Genomic DNA, 12,258 nt, shown 5'->3' with positions numbered 1-12,258 from the left:
TGTGTACTGGCTCTCCCGGGGATCTCGTGACATTGTTATGCAATCCCTGCGGCCAGTTAGCGCTGACTTCTTACAGATGTACTTGACATCCGGTGGAAGTGAGAGCTGCAGATGATCTCTCACTTCTTCCAGATGTCTTGATTTGTCCAAAGAGATGGGTGAATCCAGTGCTGATTGGCTATAGGAATGGCGTCATCCCCTGGAGAGTCGGTGCTGACCTCGATAGAACGGCGACAGCACTGGAGGGGAGTATATTATTATTTTACTGCAGGGAAACAAGGATTAAGAAGGGGTTGTCCGAGTAGTAGATATCCCTTGTAAAACTTAGGTGTCAGTCTCTATGAATAATGTCGTTACTGCTGCATATTTTATTACTTAATCGTCTCCCAGAAACAGATATAACTAAGAAACACATCATGGAATTGTTAGTTACTTACCAGTAGGTAGCAGCAGCTTTTGGACTTTGTTAAACCGGAGGAACGAGAGTCAAAACTGGCCAATAAATTAGCAAAAAATTACATTTATTGAAAATTCCTTACATTAATTTTCACATGATAATATACATGTAATATACAGTAATCAGTAGTTTATACGAAATATATTGTGACTGCATCCGAAGATACAACCAATGATCCAGGTTAACAAGACAGGACAGTAATCAATGTAATAAACAGTATATTTAAGTCTGAAGTAGAAAAAGAGATACTACCCACATATAAGTGCTGATAAGTCAGGTGTGTAGCGATCCAACTAAATGGTATGCTCACAGTGTCTGTGCTGCTAAGATCACCATACACCATGACTATGCAAAGTGCAACTTGTAGGATTGAATAAATAAACTAATTACCCATATGTGTAAAAGAGTCCTGTCTGGGTCCTGGGTTGTATCTTCGGATGCAGTCACAATATATTTCGTATAAACTACTGATTACTGTATATTACATGTATATTATCATGTGAAAATTAATGTAAGGAATTTTCAATAAATGTAATTTTTTGCTAATTTATTGGCCAGTTTTGACTCTCGTTCCTCCGGTTTAACAATTTGCATAAAGAGTCGCCATATATTTATAGGAAAACTAATAACTGACGCTCCTTTGTTTATGAGCTTTTGGACTTTGCTTTGAAGTGTACACAGTGGGTACGGAAAGTATTCAGACCCCTATACATTTTTCACTCTTTGTTTCATTGCAGCCATTTGATAAATTCAAAAAAGTTCATTTTTTTTCTCATTAATGTACACTGCACCCCATCTGGACTGAAAAAAAACCTGAAAAAAAAACAGTAATGATTTTTTATCAGCATCTATGCACCTTACATTTTATAAGTGATGGCTGAATATTGTATTCGGATAAGTTGTCCATAGAAATCTGTTAGCACCACTTTACTTTTTTTTTTTTTTATAATTGCATTAACGAACATGGCAGCACTCACATCCATGTGGCTCCATCTTATACTGCAGCTAGGCCACGATATTTGCTTGGGTGGGACATTAAGTAACCCCCATGTAAAATAAAAATAACAGATACTCCCTTCCCGCACTGGGCCTGTTCCAACAATGGGTTTTCTGGAGCTTCTCACACTTGTTATGCCACGTGAGCCCTGCAGCCAATCTTTGGCCACTAGTGGGTTGTTGTGTTCTTATGTCTCTCAGAAGAACTTTGGACAAGTGGGAAATGTGAGAGCACAGCAGTCCTGTAGTGTCCGCTGATTGGCTGCAGTGCTCACGGGAGACCTAGCAGCGACACTGCTGGAAAAGCACCAGTGCGGGAGGTGAGTATCTGTTATTTTTACTTAACAGGTGGGACTGGTTCATTTAAAAACAGGTTGTCCAGATTGTGGAGAAGCCCTTTAATATTGGAAAGGTCATCATCATATACCAAGATTACAGACTGTGTCATGTCCAGAATGTGCTGGTTTATGTTTTGATGCCATATATAGCTTTAATGTGAAGCGGCTGGCCACGTTTGTTATAAGTGGTACTGCCGCTTCCTTTCATTCACTAGTGCAGGCTGAGCTGCCGTACCGTCCCGGCCGCTGCTACGTTGTCTATACAGAACTGTGTCACTTGTGGTGCTCTGTGGGCTCTTCTGTCTGGTCTGCTGATTGGTGGGGCTGGAATGCCACCAATATGATACTGATGACCTAGAACATCTCTTTAAGCTTTGGTCATCAATGTTGTACCTTGACGCAATATAACAAGTTCTCTGGTGGATAAATATATAATTTTTTTTAAGAATAGTCATATCTTGAACTGTGACTTTATTTTTTGCTACAAGACCTTCTTGTTCCTTTTCCAGAATAAAGAGCTCTGTGCCCGGCCTCGCCTCGATATTATTCAGCCTCAGTCAGATTCCTGTGAAGAAGTCTCCTCGGACGCGATAACAGTCAGAGGCTTTCGAGAGAACGAGTGTCGGGATTATCGCCTGGGTAAGAATACAGTGGTGGTGTACATATTAGGACTGGTTTTCTTACCTGGAAGAGAGCTCCTATGGCATTGCCAATAAGACCCCACCCATACGTAGCTGATGTCCCTAAGCCAGGGATATCAAACTCAATTACACAGAGGGACAAAATTAAAAGCTTGGACAAAGTCGTGGGCCAACCTATTTATTAAAAAAAATGTCTACAATTGAGGAAGTTTTTCATTATCATCAAATATAACGATTAACTTTTTCATATGGAAACAAACTTAACAGTGTTGCCCCACGGACAAAGTACATTTAGAATAATAGATCTTAAAGTAAAATATTGTAATATCCCCCCGACAAAGAGTGGTGACCCATCACAGTATGATTCTCCAACTGTAGTCCTCACACAGCCCTCCATACAGTATAATGACCACAAAAGTGCTTCATAAAGTATAGTAAGTCCCACATAGTGCTCCATACAGTATAATGGGCCACAAAAAGTGATTCATACAGTATAATAAGTCCCACATAGTGCTCCATACAGTATAATGATCACAAAAAGTGCTCCATACAGTATAATGACCACACATAGTGCTCCATATAGTATAATGGCTCCACATAGTCCTCCATACAATATAACAGGGCCCTGTATTGCCATCCATACAGTATAATGGCCCCACATAGTCCTCCATACAGTATAATTGGCCCCACACCGTGCTCCATACATTATAATGTGCTCCACATAGTCCTTTATATTGTATAATGGCCCCACAATCCTCCATACAGTATAAAGGGGCCCTTGATTGCCTTCCATACAAGTAAAATGGCCCCACATAGTGCTTCATGCAGTATAATGGCCCCACATAGTGCTCCATACAGTATAATTACCTCACATAGTGCTCCATATAGTATAATGGCTCCACATAGCCCTCCATACAATATAACAGGGCCCTGTAATGCCATCCACACAGTATAATGGCCCCACATAGTCCTCCATACAGTATAATTGGCCCCACACTGTGCTCCATACAGTATAATGGCCCCACATTGGTGCAGCTGAGATGTCAGATGCAGAGGGGGGTGATGGGAGAGGGCTCTCCTCCATCATTGCTTTCAACTGTATCGATATCTAGGATGCAGATATAGTTGAAAGTGCGATGCTGGCATCAAGGGCCAAATATACACACCCTGCAGGCCATATTTGGCCTTGGACCATAGTTTAACATATGTGCCCTAAGTAGAGACACTGATCCTAAAATTATATCAAGGGTGTCCCACTCAGCCAGCCAAACCTCGCTCTGTCCTGATGAAGGCCTGTACATGGATACAGCTGGCTGTAGATGTTACAGTACTGCGCTGCTTGCCTGTTATCCTGTCTTCATGTTGCACAGCTCAATAAAAGGTCTGGCACTGACACGCTATTTCTCACTGAGCATTGACACAGATTCTCCATACACAGAACCAGTCCATTTCTTCTGCACACTTTTCTATGTGACTTAGACTCCTTTGGTTAAGTTGTCCCTTCTCCTCTGCATTTATTTTAAAGCAGATATATCAATTTAAAAGGCTATTCTACCAGTCCAAAGAGCACGAGAATATTGGCTGTCTACCTTTAGGGACAATATGTACATATATATGCATTTATTTGGGAATAAGAAACATTTTCACCGTTGACCTTCTATATCCTCTGTGATGCATCGTCTGTTGCTGGCTGCAGAATGAGCTAGCTGAAAATCTGTCAGTGAGCTTCTTCAGAATGAATGACCAGAGAGTTAGTAACTTGTTAGTAACTGTCTTCTTCTTAGCTCCCATCAGTTGATTTGTGACCACGCAAGTTGAATGAGCAGCAAAACAAAGACCCTGTAAAAGTCAATTATTTTTAGCCCCAAATTCATAGATTTTCGTAAAGTTAATAAATACTGGTCCCCAAAAGGTGGACAGCCTACAAGAGCCTAAAATCTAACGCGCATATTAGGTATGAATCCATTGCCCCGTGCCTCCCCCTCCGGCACCCCTCACCCATGAAGACTGGCGGCAGTGTATCTCACTGTAGGCTTTGTCGGTTCTTCCCATGTTTGCTTGGATTTCTTCCTGTTTACACCCAAACCTCACAGACACACTCATATTAGTTACTATAGAATTGGCTCTATGGTAAATGTTTGGGGGGACGGACTCATGTGAGTGATGGCAGTGTACGGCAGTAACTACCGTAATTACTTTTCTGTTTTCCACTTACTCAGAATATGCTGAAGGAGAATCATTATTTTACATAATCAGCCCGAGAGATGTTGTGGTGGCCAAAGAGCGGGACCAGGATGACCACATTGACTGGCTCCTGGGGCGAAAGAAATATGAGGTACAATATATTTAAAAGGAATTTATCAGGGTTTTGCTACCCCATCTGATATAGGGGCAGAGACCATAATTCTAACAATGTCACTTACTGGGCTTCTTGCTGCAGTTTTGATAAAATCACAGTTTTATCTGCTGCAGATCTAGCAGTTCTCTGAATGCTGAGCTCTGTATAACCCCACCACACCATTGATTGGCAGCTTTCTGCCTATGCACAGTGTACACAGAAAGCCTCCACTCAGTGATGGGAGTGGGATTATGCGGCGCTCATGAATATGGAGGACTACATGGCAGCAGGTTTACTAGTTCTCTACTGATGAACCAATAATGTTATTAAAACTACAGCAAGCAGCCCAGTAAGTGGCACATTGCTCAAATAACGGCCTCTTTTTCCACACTGTGCTACTTACAGATTAGGTGGCAGACTCCTTTTAATGTTTTTTTTTTTCAGATTCTACTAATGCAATGTTATACAGGAGGGAGGCTTCTATATCTAAAATATACGTTTTTTGTATGTAATTATGGGCAAATGAAGTTTGAACTATAATATGATGGTAAGTCGGCTCTGAAGATGGATCAGGAGAAGAGCGGTAACAGCCCCTGCTGTCACATCAGCTCACTGATGGATGTATTGTTCATCCTGAGTAATGCATTCAAGCCAAATGGTCCAACATTCCTCCAAAGGTTTCTATAGTCTCTTTATTAAACGCCTTCTCATTTGGGGCTTTAGTTTTGCAATTTTGCACATCTCTGTGGCAGCAGATAACAAAAGAACTGTATTAACCCTTTGCTGCAGAAGCCTATTATATAGATTTATATATGTGCAGTATATATTTTACTAAATTCAAAATGGTCTCAAATAGCTGCCTATTTTGTAGCACTGTGGACTCCTTTCTCAATCACAGAGATATACCAATGAAACCCCCAAAGTAAGGGCCTAATATACACTAAATACAGTGCGAAAAACCAATATCAGACCCTCTTAAAGGGGCGGTTTCACAAGCCATGTTATAAACAAAAATAAAAGAACATTTATATATATTTTTTTAAATTGTGTTAATGTGTTGATGTTATAAAACTGGATTTCACCAGAGCATAAATAATAATGAGCATGATTAAAAAACATATGTATTTAATGCAAAAATATGACAAAAAATTAAATAAATAAGTAATGAATGCTGCAAATAGTACCCAATACCTCAGATGGGATGGAGTGTAAGCTATGTTTGCAATAGATTTAGGAATAGTGCATAGTTTTCTGTGATGCCATGTGTCTTGCAGAGCAGTGGATCGCACAACCCGGGAGTGATGGAAAACCCTTGCGATTAAGTTACTGCCTTGGTTGTGTATGGTTCACGTCCATAGTCAATGTAGAAAGAGATTATCTTTACAGCCGGCTCTGCGCACACACACTGCCCACATTGGTTGCAGGGCAGACTGTCACTGAGTGTGCCAGGGAGTGATTTTATTTTCTACCTGTAGCCGTGTTTGCAGTAAAATGGCTATACAGGATTTAAATGTTACTTACCTGCAAATTACCACTATATCTGCAGTTAAGTAGCATTTTTGGAGGTGACATGTTCCCTTTAAAGGGAGTTGTTATGGGTACATTGTTCATGGAAGACTGACAGCTGTTAAGGCTTACATGAGCTGTCTTGATGCTAGCCACTCTATGTACCAGATCCCAGGAGTTGCCCTGGCCTTCACCCTTTAAGCCCCATACATGAATCGTGGCGTACACAGGGACCGCTGGGCTGGGGCCACAGAGTCAGTTGCTGATCGATGAAGCAATCTGACGACAAGAAGGATTGTCATGTGGAGTCAATGCCAAGAAGTCCTGTCAGTAATGAAATCAGAAAGCAAGCAAGTTGTCAATACACAAGCTAAGGTCAGAAAGCGGAAAATGCAAAGTAGCACAACAGGAGCAATAGATCAGAGTGACCTGGTATAGCAAAACGAAATAACTGGCAGCCAGAGACTGTTAGCCAGGGTTTATATAGAGGGGAGCCCCGCCAATGGCTCCTAACAGAAAACAAATTAATTACCAGCTTACTGCAGCAAAACATATCTTGGGAAGGGACAACTAGTCACAGCAATCTTAAAGCTAAACTGTCACACCCTGCCGTTATCCAGCAATAATCACCGTCACTCGCCTGACAACCACAGCAGAGATTGCGGCAGTATGTGCACACACGGATGTGACAAGAATCTGTTAGAAGGACCCTTTTTAAGCACAACTACATGTGCATGTAGGTCATAGGAAGCTGAATAAAATATACCTTGATACCTGCAATTCAGCCTCCAGATATTATTTTAAATACAAATAGACTTTACCAGTGTGAGACATATAATGGCTGACAGTCCGCTCTCCTGATCACACTGCAAAGCTTTGTATGATTATAACTAGCATAGGACAGCAGAGCTGTATTTTGCCTCACTACAAATACATTTGCAGCTCTACTTTCATAGTGCTGTCAGCTCAGCTGCAGAGCTATGCCTCATTCCAACTAACACAACTTCAGCTTTCATCTCCTAAGCAGCTAGTGTGGGGGGAAGGAACATTATAGCAGAGTAGAGTTGCAGCTGCAGACATGTTTGTAATTAGACACAAGTTTAGCTCTGCTGCACTGTTAATAGGAATCACACACTGCCCAGCAAGGAGAGCAGAGAGCGGCCATTACACATCACACTGGCATCTCCCCTTTCTTTTAAGATGAGCTTTGAAGGCAGATTCTCGGGGAGATTTATGTCTGGCCCATAGATCTTAACAGCTTCCAAGTTTGTGTGACGTCCCCTTGTAGATGACTTAGGAGGGTTAATCCCACTGAAAGATTCCCTTTAATACTTCTCTATCCGTATCTCCTCCACCTAAAGGACATGCAGCTCTCTATTCTGCAGCCAAATATATAAGTAAACCAAAGCCAGTCTTCCTGTATATGGTTCGCACTGCTGTAAAATCATCCTACTAGATAGAAAACGTCTGGATATTATCTTCCCCTATGATCCCAGCTATTAAGGTAATTTACGGTGCTTATCCACAGACTGTATTCTGTTACAAATTAATTTGCTATTGGTTTTTAATGATTTCTTCCCTCTGATGTCTCCATTTTAGGAAGCGCTTATGGCTGCGGAAATTAGTCAGAAGAACATTAAGAGACACGAGGTTTTGGTGAGTTTCCCAGACTGTGATTTTTGCTAATTACTTTTTATTACAAAGCTGTAAATTCTGATACCATGGGTAGAATAAAAGTGTAGAAAACATTGATATAATGTGTGCACTAATTAAACGCTGCCTCGCTGTAACATCTCACTGGTTAATGGTGCAGAAATGCTCTCGTCTTAGCATTTATGTATATTTTCATTTTTCAGGATATTGGCTTAGCGTATATCACACATCTTGTGGAAAAGGGGGATTACGAGGTGGCTGCCAGGTAACTGTGTTTATCAGTGCTTTACTTTGATTTCCTGGAGGCTTGAGCGTTGTAGATGATGTGTAAGCCGGGTCATCATCATGTAAGGGGAGAGCCGCTTAAATGGGTGTTCATATGGAAGACTCTTAGGCTATGTCCGCGTTATACGCCATAAATGTCAGAGCGGTGCTGCCACCTCTCCATTCCCAGTGGTGCGACATGGGGCCCCATTGGTGAGATGGATGCCAGGTCCCATCAGTGACTCCAGCATTTGGGCAGCATTATATGGATTTGCTGTAACTGCTTGATATGGGACAACCTTTTAAGAGGTTTTCAGAAAACTTATCTCCCATTGCGGTATGTTTCAAAAGAATGGTGCTTTACACCCCCTCCACAGATCCATCGCTAAGCAGGGTTGCCTTTTCGTTTTCTGGACAGCTTATAAAAAAAAAAAATAACGGCTCCAGGTGTCTGATCTTGTGAGGACAGCGGCTCTGCCCGAGTCCACGGCACGGACTTCTCTGAGCAGCTGAACTCACTGATTTACTGCAGTGCCATCAAAGTAATATCAGGTCCAGCCAATAACAAACATCAGGATCAGCGGCGGAGACTCAGTGCTAGACCCGGGGAGAGTGAGAAACCACAATTTTTTTGTTTATTTTAGAGAAACAAAACAATTGTGGATAGGGGTTTTCCAAAAACGGAAAAAAACCATTGCCCCAGATCTTTATTCCTTGATGACGAGGACAGTTTCATCTTTTGGAATGTAACATGTCATCATTCTACAAGTAGGTATTGTCTAAATTGTTACCAAGCATTAACTTGGAGAAGTGCACATATCTTGCATACGATACTTCCTCTGTCAATTTAATAATACATGCCTTTGGAGATGGATTAGTTCCCAGATCTCCCCTGGTGCTTATATAATTTAAGCCTTTACTTTGTCCCTTGAGGAGTGAGTGAGAAGTTCCTCCTTACTTAGGCTAACCTATAAACCCTTCTAGGTTCATGTACAGAGGTCATCCCTAATACTTAGACTAACCTATAAACCCCACTAGGTTCATGTACAGAGGTCATCCCTAATACTTAGGCTAACCTATAAACCCCACTAGGTTCATGTACAGAGGTCATCCCTAATACTTAGACTAACCTATAAACCCTTTTAGGTTCATGTACAGAGGTCATCCCTAATACTTAGACTAACCTATAAACCCCACTAGGTTCATGTACAGTGGTCATCCCTAATACTTAGGCTAACCTATAAACCCCACTAGGTTCATGTACAGTGGTCATCCCTAATACTTAGGCTAACCTATAAACCCTTCTAGGTTCATGTACAGAGGTCATCCCTAATACTTAGGCTAACCTATAAACCCTTCTAGGTTCATGTACAGAGGTCATCCCTAATACTTAGACTAACCTATAAACCCCACTAGGTTTATGTACAGAGGTCATCCCTAATACTTAGGCTAACCTATAAACCCCACTAGGTTCATGTACAGAGGTCATCCCTAATACTTAGGCTAACCTATAAACCCTTCTAGGGTCATGTACAGAGGTCATCCCTAGTACTTAGGCTAACCTATAAACCCTTCTAGGTTCATGTACAGAGGTCATCCCTAATACTTAGGCTAACCTATAAACCCTTCTAGGGTCATGTACAGAGGTCATCCCTGATAGTTAGACTAACCTATAAACCCCACTAGGTTTATTTCCTAGGAAGATGTTTTATTATTTCTCTGGTGGTCATCTTTGGTCCCCAATTTAGGTTCTAGTTCTTTCGGTTGTCATCGATATTGTATTCCCTGCATTTGGATCTGCCCTGGCCAATCCCTTGACATAGCTGTCAGCTGCATTAGGAGTGGTGAATAAGATATTCTTCTGGGAAAAGGACCTGCCATTTGGAAAGCCATGTATGATTTTCCTGGTAACTTATCCCACACACATGAGCTTGTTGGCTGATCCTGTCTCGATCCCCGGATCCGGCCGATCTGTTTAACATCAGCAGGTCAATGAGCTCGATGGCACCTTCTACATTTCTCAGTAAGGGACCACTTACTCTGGCCAGGGAATCTCTCTCCGTATGGAGATGTAAAATGTCTCTCCCATTCACTTGTCTCATTAATCTGCACACTGTCGTACTGTTGTTTGTCTCCATACAGTTCAGTATTCGCAGGGCTCGTCCCTGTTTATAAAGGATGACTGTCATGCACACTGAAAAGATGCCATCAACAACAAACTAGGATTTGCTCATTTGTCAGTCGATCACTCTGCTTGCTTATATGGGTCATTATTGAGGAACGGACGCTTAGTTATACATCAGCCATGAAGGATCCTTGGGAACTTTTTAAAGTGACATATTAAAGAGGTTATCTGCTCTCAGAAAAGCTTTATCTTATTGGCTGTGTTAACTAGTAAAAATAAAAAATAAGAGTAGTATATACCCTCCCCAGGTCCAGCACTTTGTGTCCACCCCAGCCCCCCTCTCCGTTTGTCTGCAGTGGTGATATCTCGCCAACAGAGCTGCAGCTAATTGGTGAATTCATGCCGTCTACATTGGCAGTGCTGCTGACACTGAGCTCTGATTAGTCGGCGTGACTTCATTGCTGCAGAGACTTGGCACGGGACCTGGGGAGGGTAAGTCGAACTCATTTTGTTTTTATAGCAGTCACAGCTCGTGACAGCAAGTTTTCTGGAGGAGACAATCCCTTTAAATAGCAGAAGAACAATGAATGCCTACACTTCAGAGGCAATTCGGAAGAGATATGCACCATTCTATGGTCGGTTCTGTTATGAAAAAGTGACATTTTAGAATATTTAATGCTGCCGTTGACATTATCGCCCACCTGATGGTTAGATTGGGCGGTAATAGCACCTTGACAGTCTGACAAGTCACATCACTGCTGTCACTCAATAGCAGCAGCTCATTTAGAAAGATCCACTAATGCACCGGGACGTCTCCACACTCCTCTGACGTCCTGTTCTGTGACCTTGCTATAAAGGGGCTGGTACACTATTACTGCATTAGTGAAATGGAGATTGCTAAATTATTGTCAGGCGCAAAGCATCACAAGCTGTAAAGTGACTCCCGCTTCACCGAGGCACCTTAAGAAGAACTTTACACCTCCTCCCTGATAAAAGACATAACGAGATATAGTAAAGTCAGGCTCAAATTGTTAGACGGTGAGATCCACTTAAGAGAAGTAAATTGCCCGGCTGCGGGCTATGCTGGCCTCCGCGGGAAGCTGCCTAGCCCGTCATTAGCACAGTGGAAGGATCTTGTGCTCTACGGGTAGTGAATGAGACGCTCCACGGAAAGGTCACTTGAAAGTGAACAATTATCCCAATGTGTAGGAAGAGCCATACTTACTGTCACAAAAGAACATTTCCTTTATGTATTAGGCGGCCGGCAGCACACAATGTATTGCTTCTGTATACCATCCGGAAACATTATGCACTCAACACCAAGTGCAGACTTTTATCCTATATTCCCTTTTGACCAGCATGGAAGTCCTATTGATAAGCATACATTTCCATTCCTGCCTGTCTGCACCCCCTCAACACCTCTTTTCACTTTTACTTTCCCAATTTGAATTCAATTTCTTTTTCCTTTTAGAAAGTGTCAGAAAATACTTGGCAAAAACATGAAGCTGTGGGAAGATGAGGTTTACCGCTTCAAGAAAATAGGACAGCTGAAGGTAAAGAAGACTAAATATATATACATGTATCAGTATATGTGTGTCTGTGCGCACGCGTATATATTTATGTGTGTGTGTGCTCACAGCTATATATATATATATATATATATATATATATATATATATATATATATATATATATATATATATATATATATATGCTTGTGTGTGAGCGTGTGCATCTATATATATGTATATTGTGCATGTGTGCGCCCGTTCGTGTGTGTGTGTGTATATATATATATATATATATATATATATATATATATATATATATATATATATATACAGTGCCTACAAGTAGTATTCAACCCCCTGCAGATTTAGCAGGTTTAATAAGATGCAAATAAGTTAGAGCCTTCAAACTTCAAACAAGAGCAGGATTTA

The 12,258-nt window shown here is 41.4% G+C and overlaps 1 protein-coding gene across 2 annotated transcripts in view; it reads left to right on the top strand.

The window, feature by feature from the left end:
- Positions 1-12,258, top strand: part of VPS41 (VPS41 subunit of HOPS complex) — a 343,493-nt gene that overhangs the window by 196,351 nt on the left and 134,884 nt on the right. For both annotated transcript variants that reach the window (XM_077269269.1, XM_077269268.1), the window contains exons 12-16: positions 2,301-2,430; positions 4,652-4,767; positions 7,876-7,932; positions 8,133-8,194; positions 11,790-11,871. In XM_077269269.1, coding sequence (XP_077125384.1) covers positions 2,301-2,430; positions 4,652-4,767; positions 7,876-7,932; positions 8,133-8,194; positions 11,790-11,871 — 447 coding nt within the window. The remainder of the gene's footprint in view (positions 1-2,300; positions 2,431-4,651; positions 4,768-7,875; positions 7,933-8,132; positions 8,195-11,789; positions 11,872-12,258) is intronic.

This window comes from Ranitomeya variabilis, chromosome 6 (genome assembly GCF_051348905.1).
Source record: "Ranitomeya variabilis isolate aRanVar5 chromosome 6, aRanVar5.hap1, whole genome shotgun sequence".
NCBI lineage: Eukaryota > Metazoa > Chordata > Amphibia > Anura > Dendrobatidae > Ranitomeya > Ranitomeya variabilis.
The sequence above is the reverse complement of the archived record's forward strand: the minus strand, read 5'-3'. Positions and strand labels throughout refer to the sequence as shown.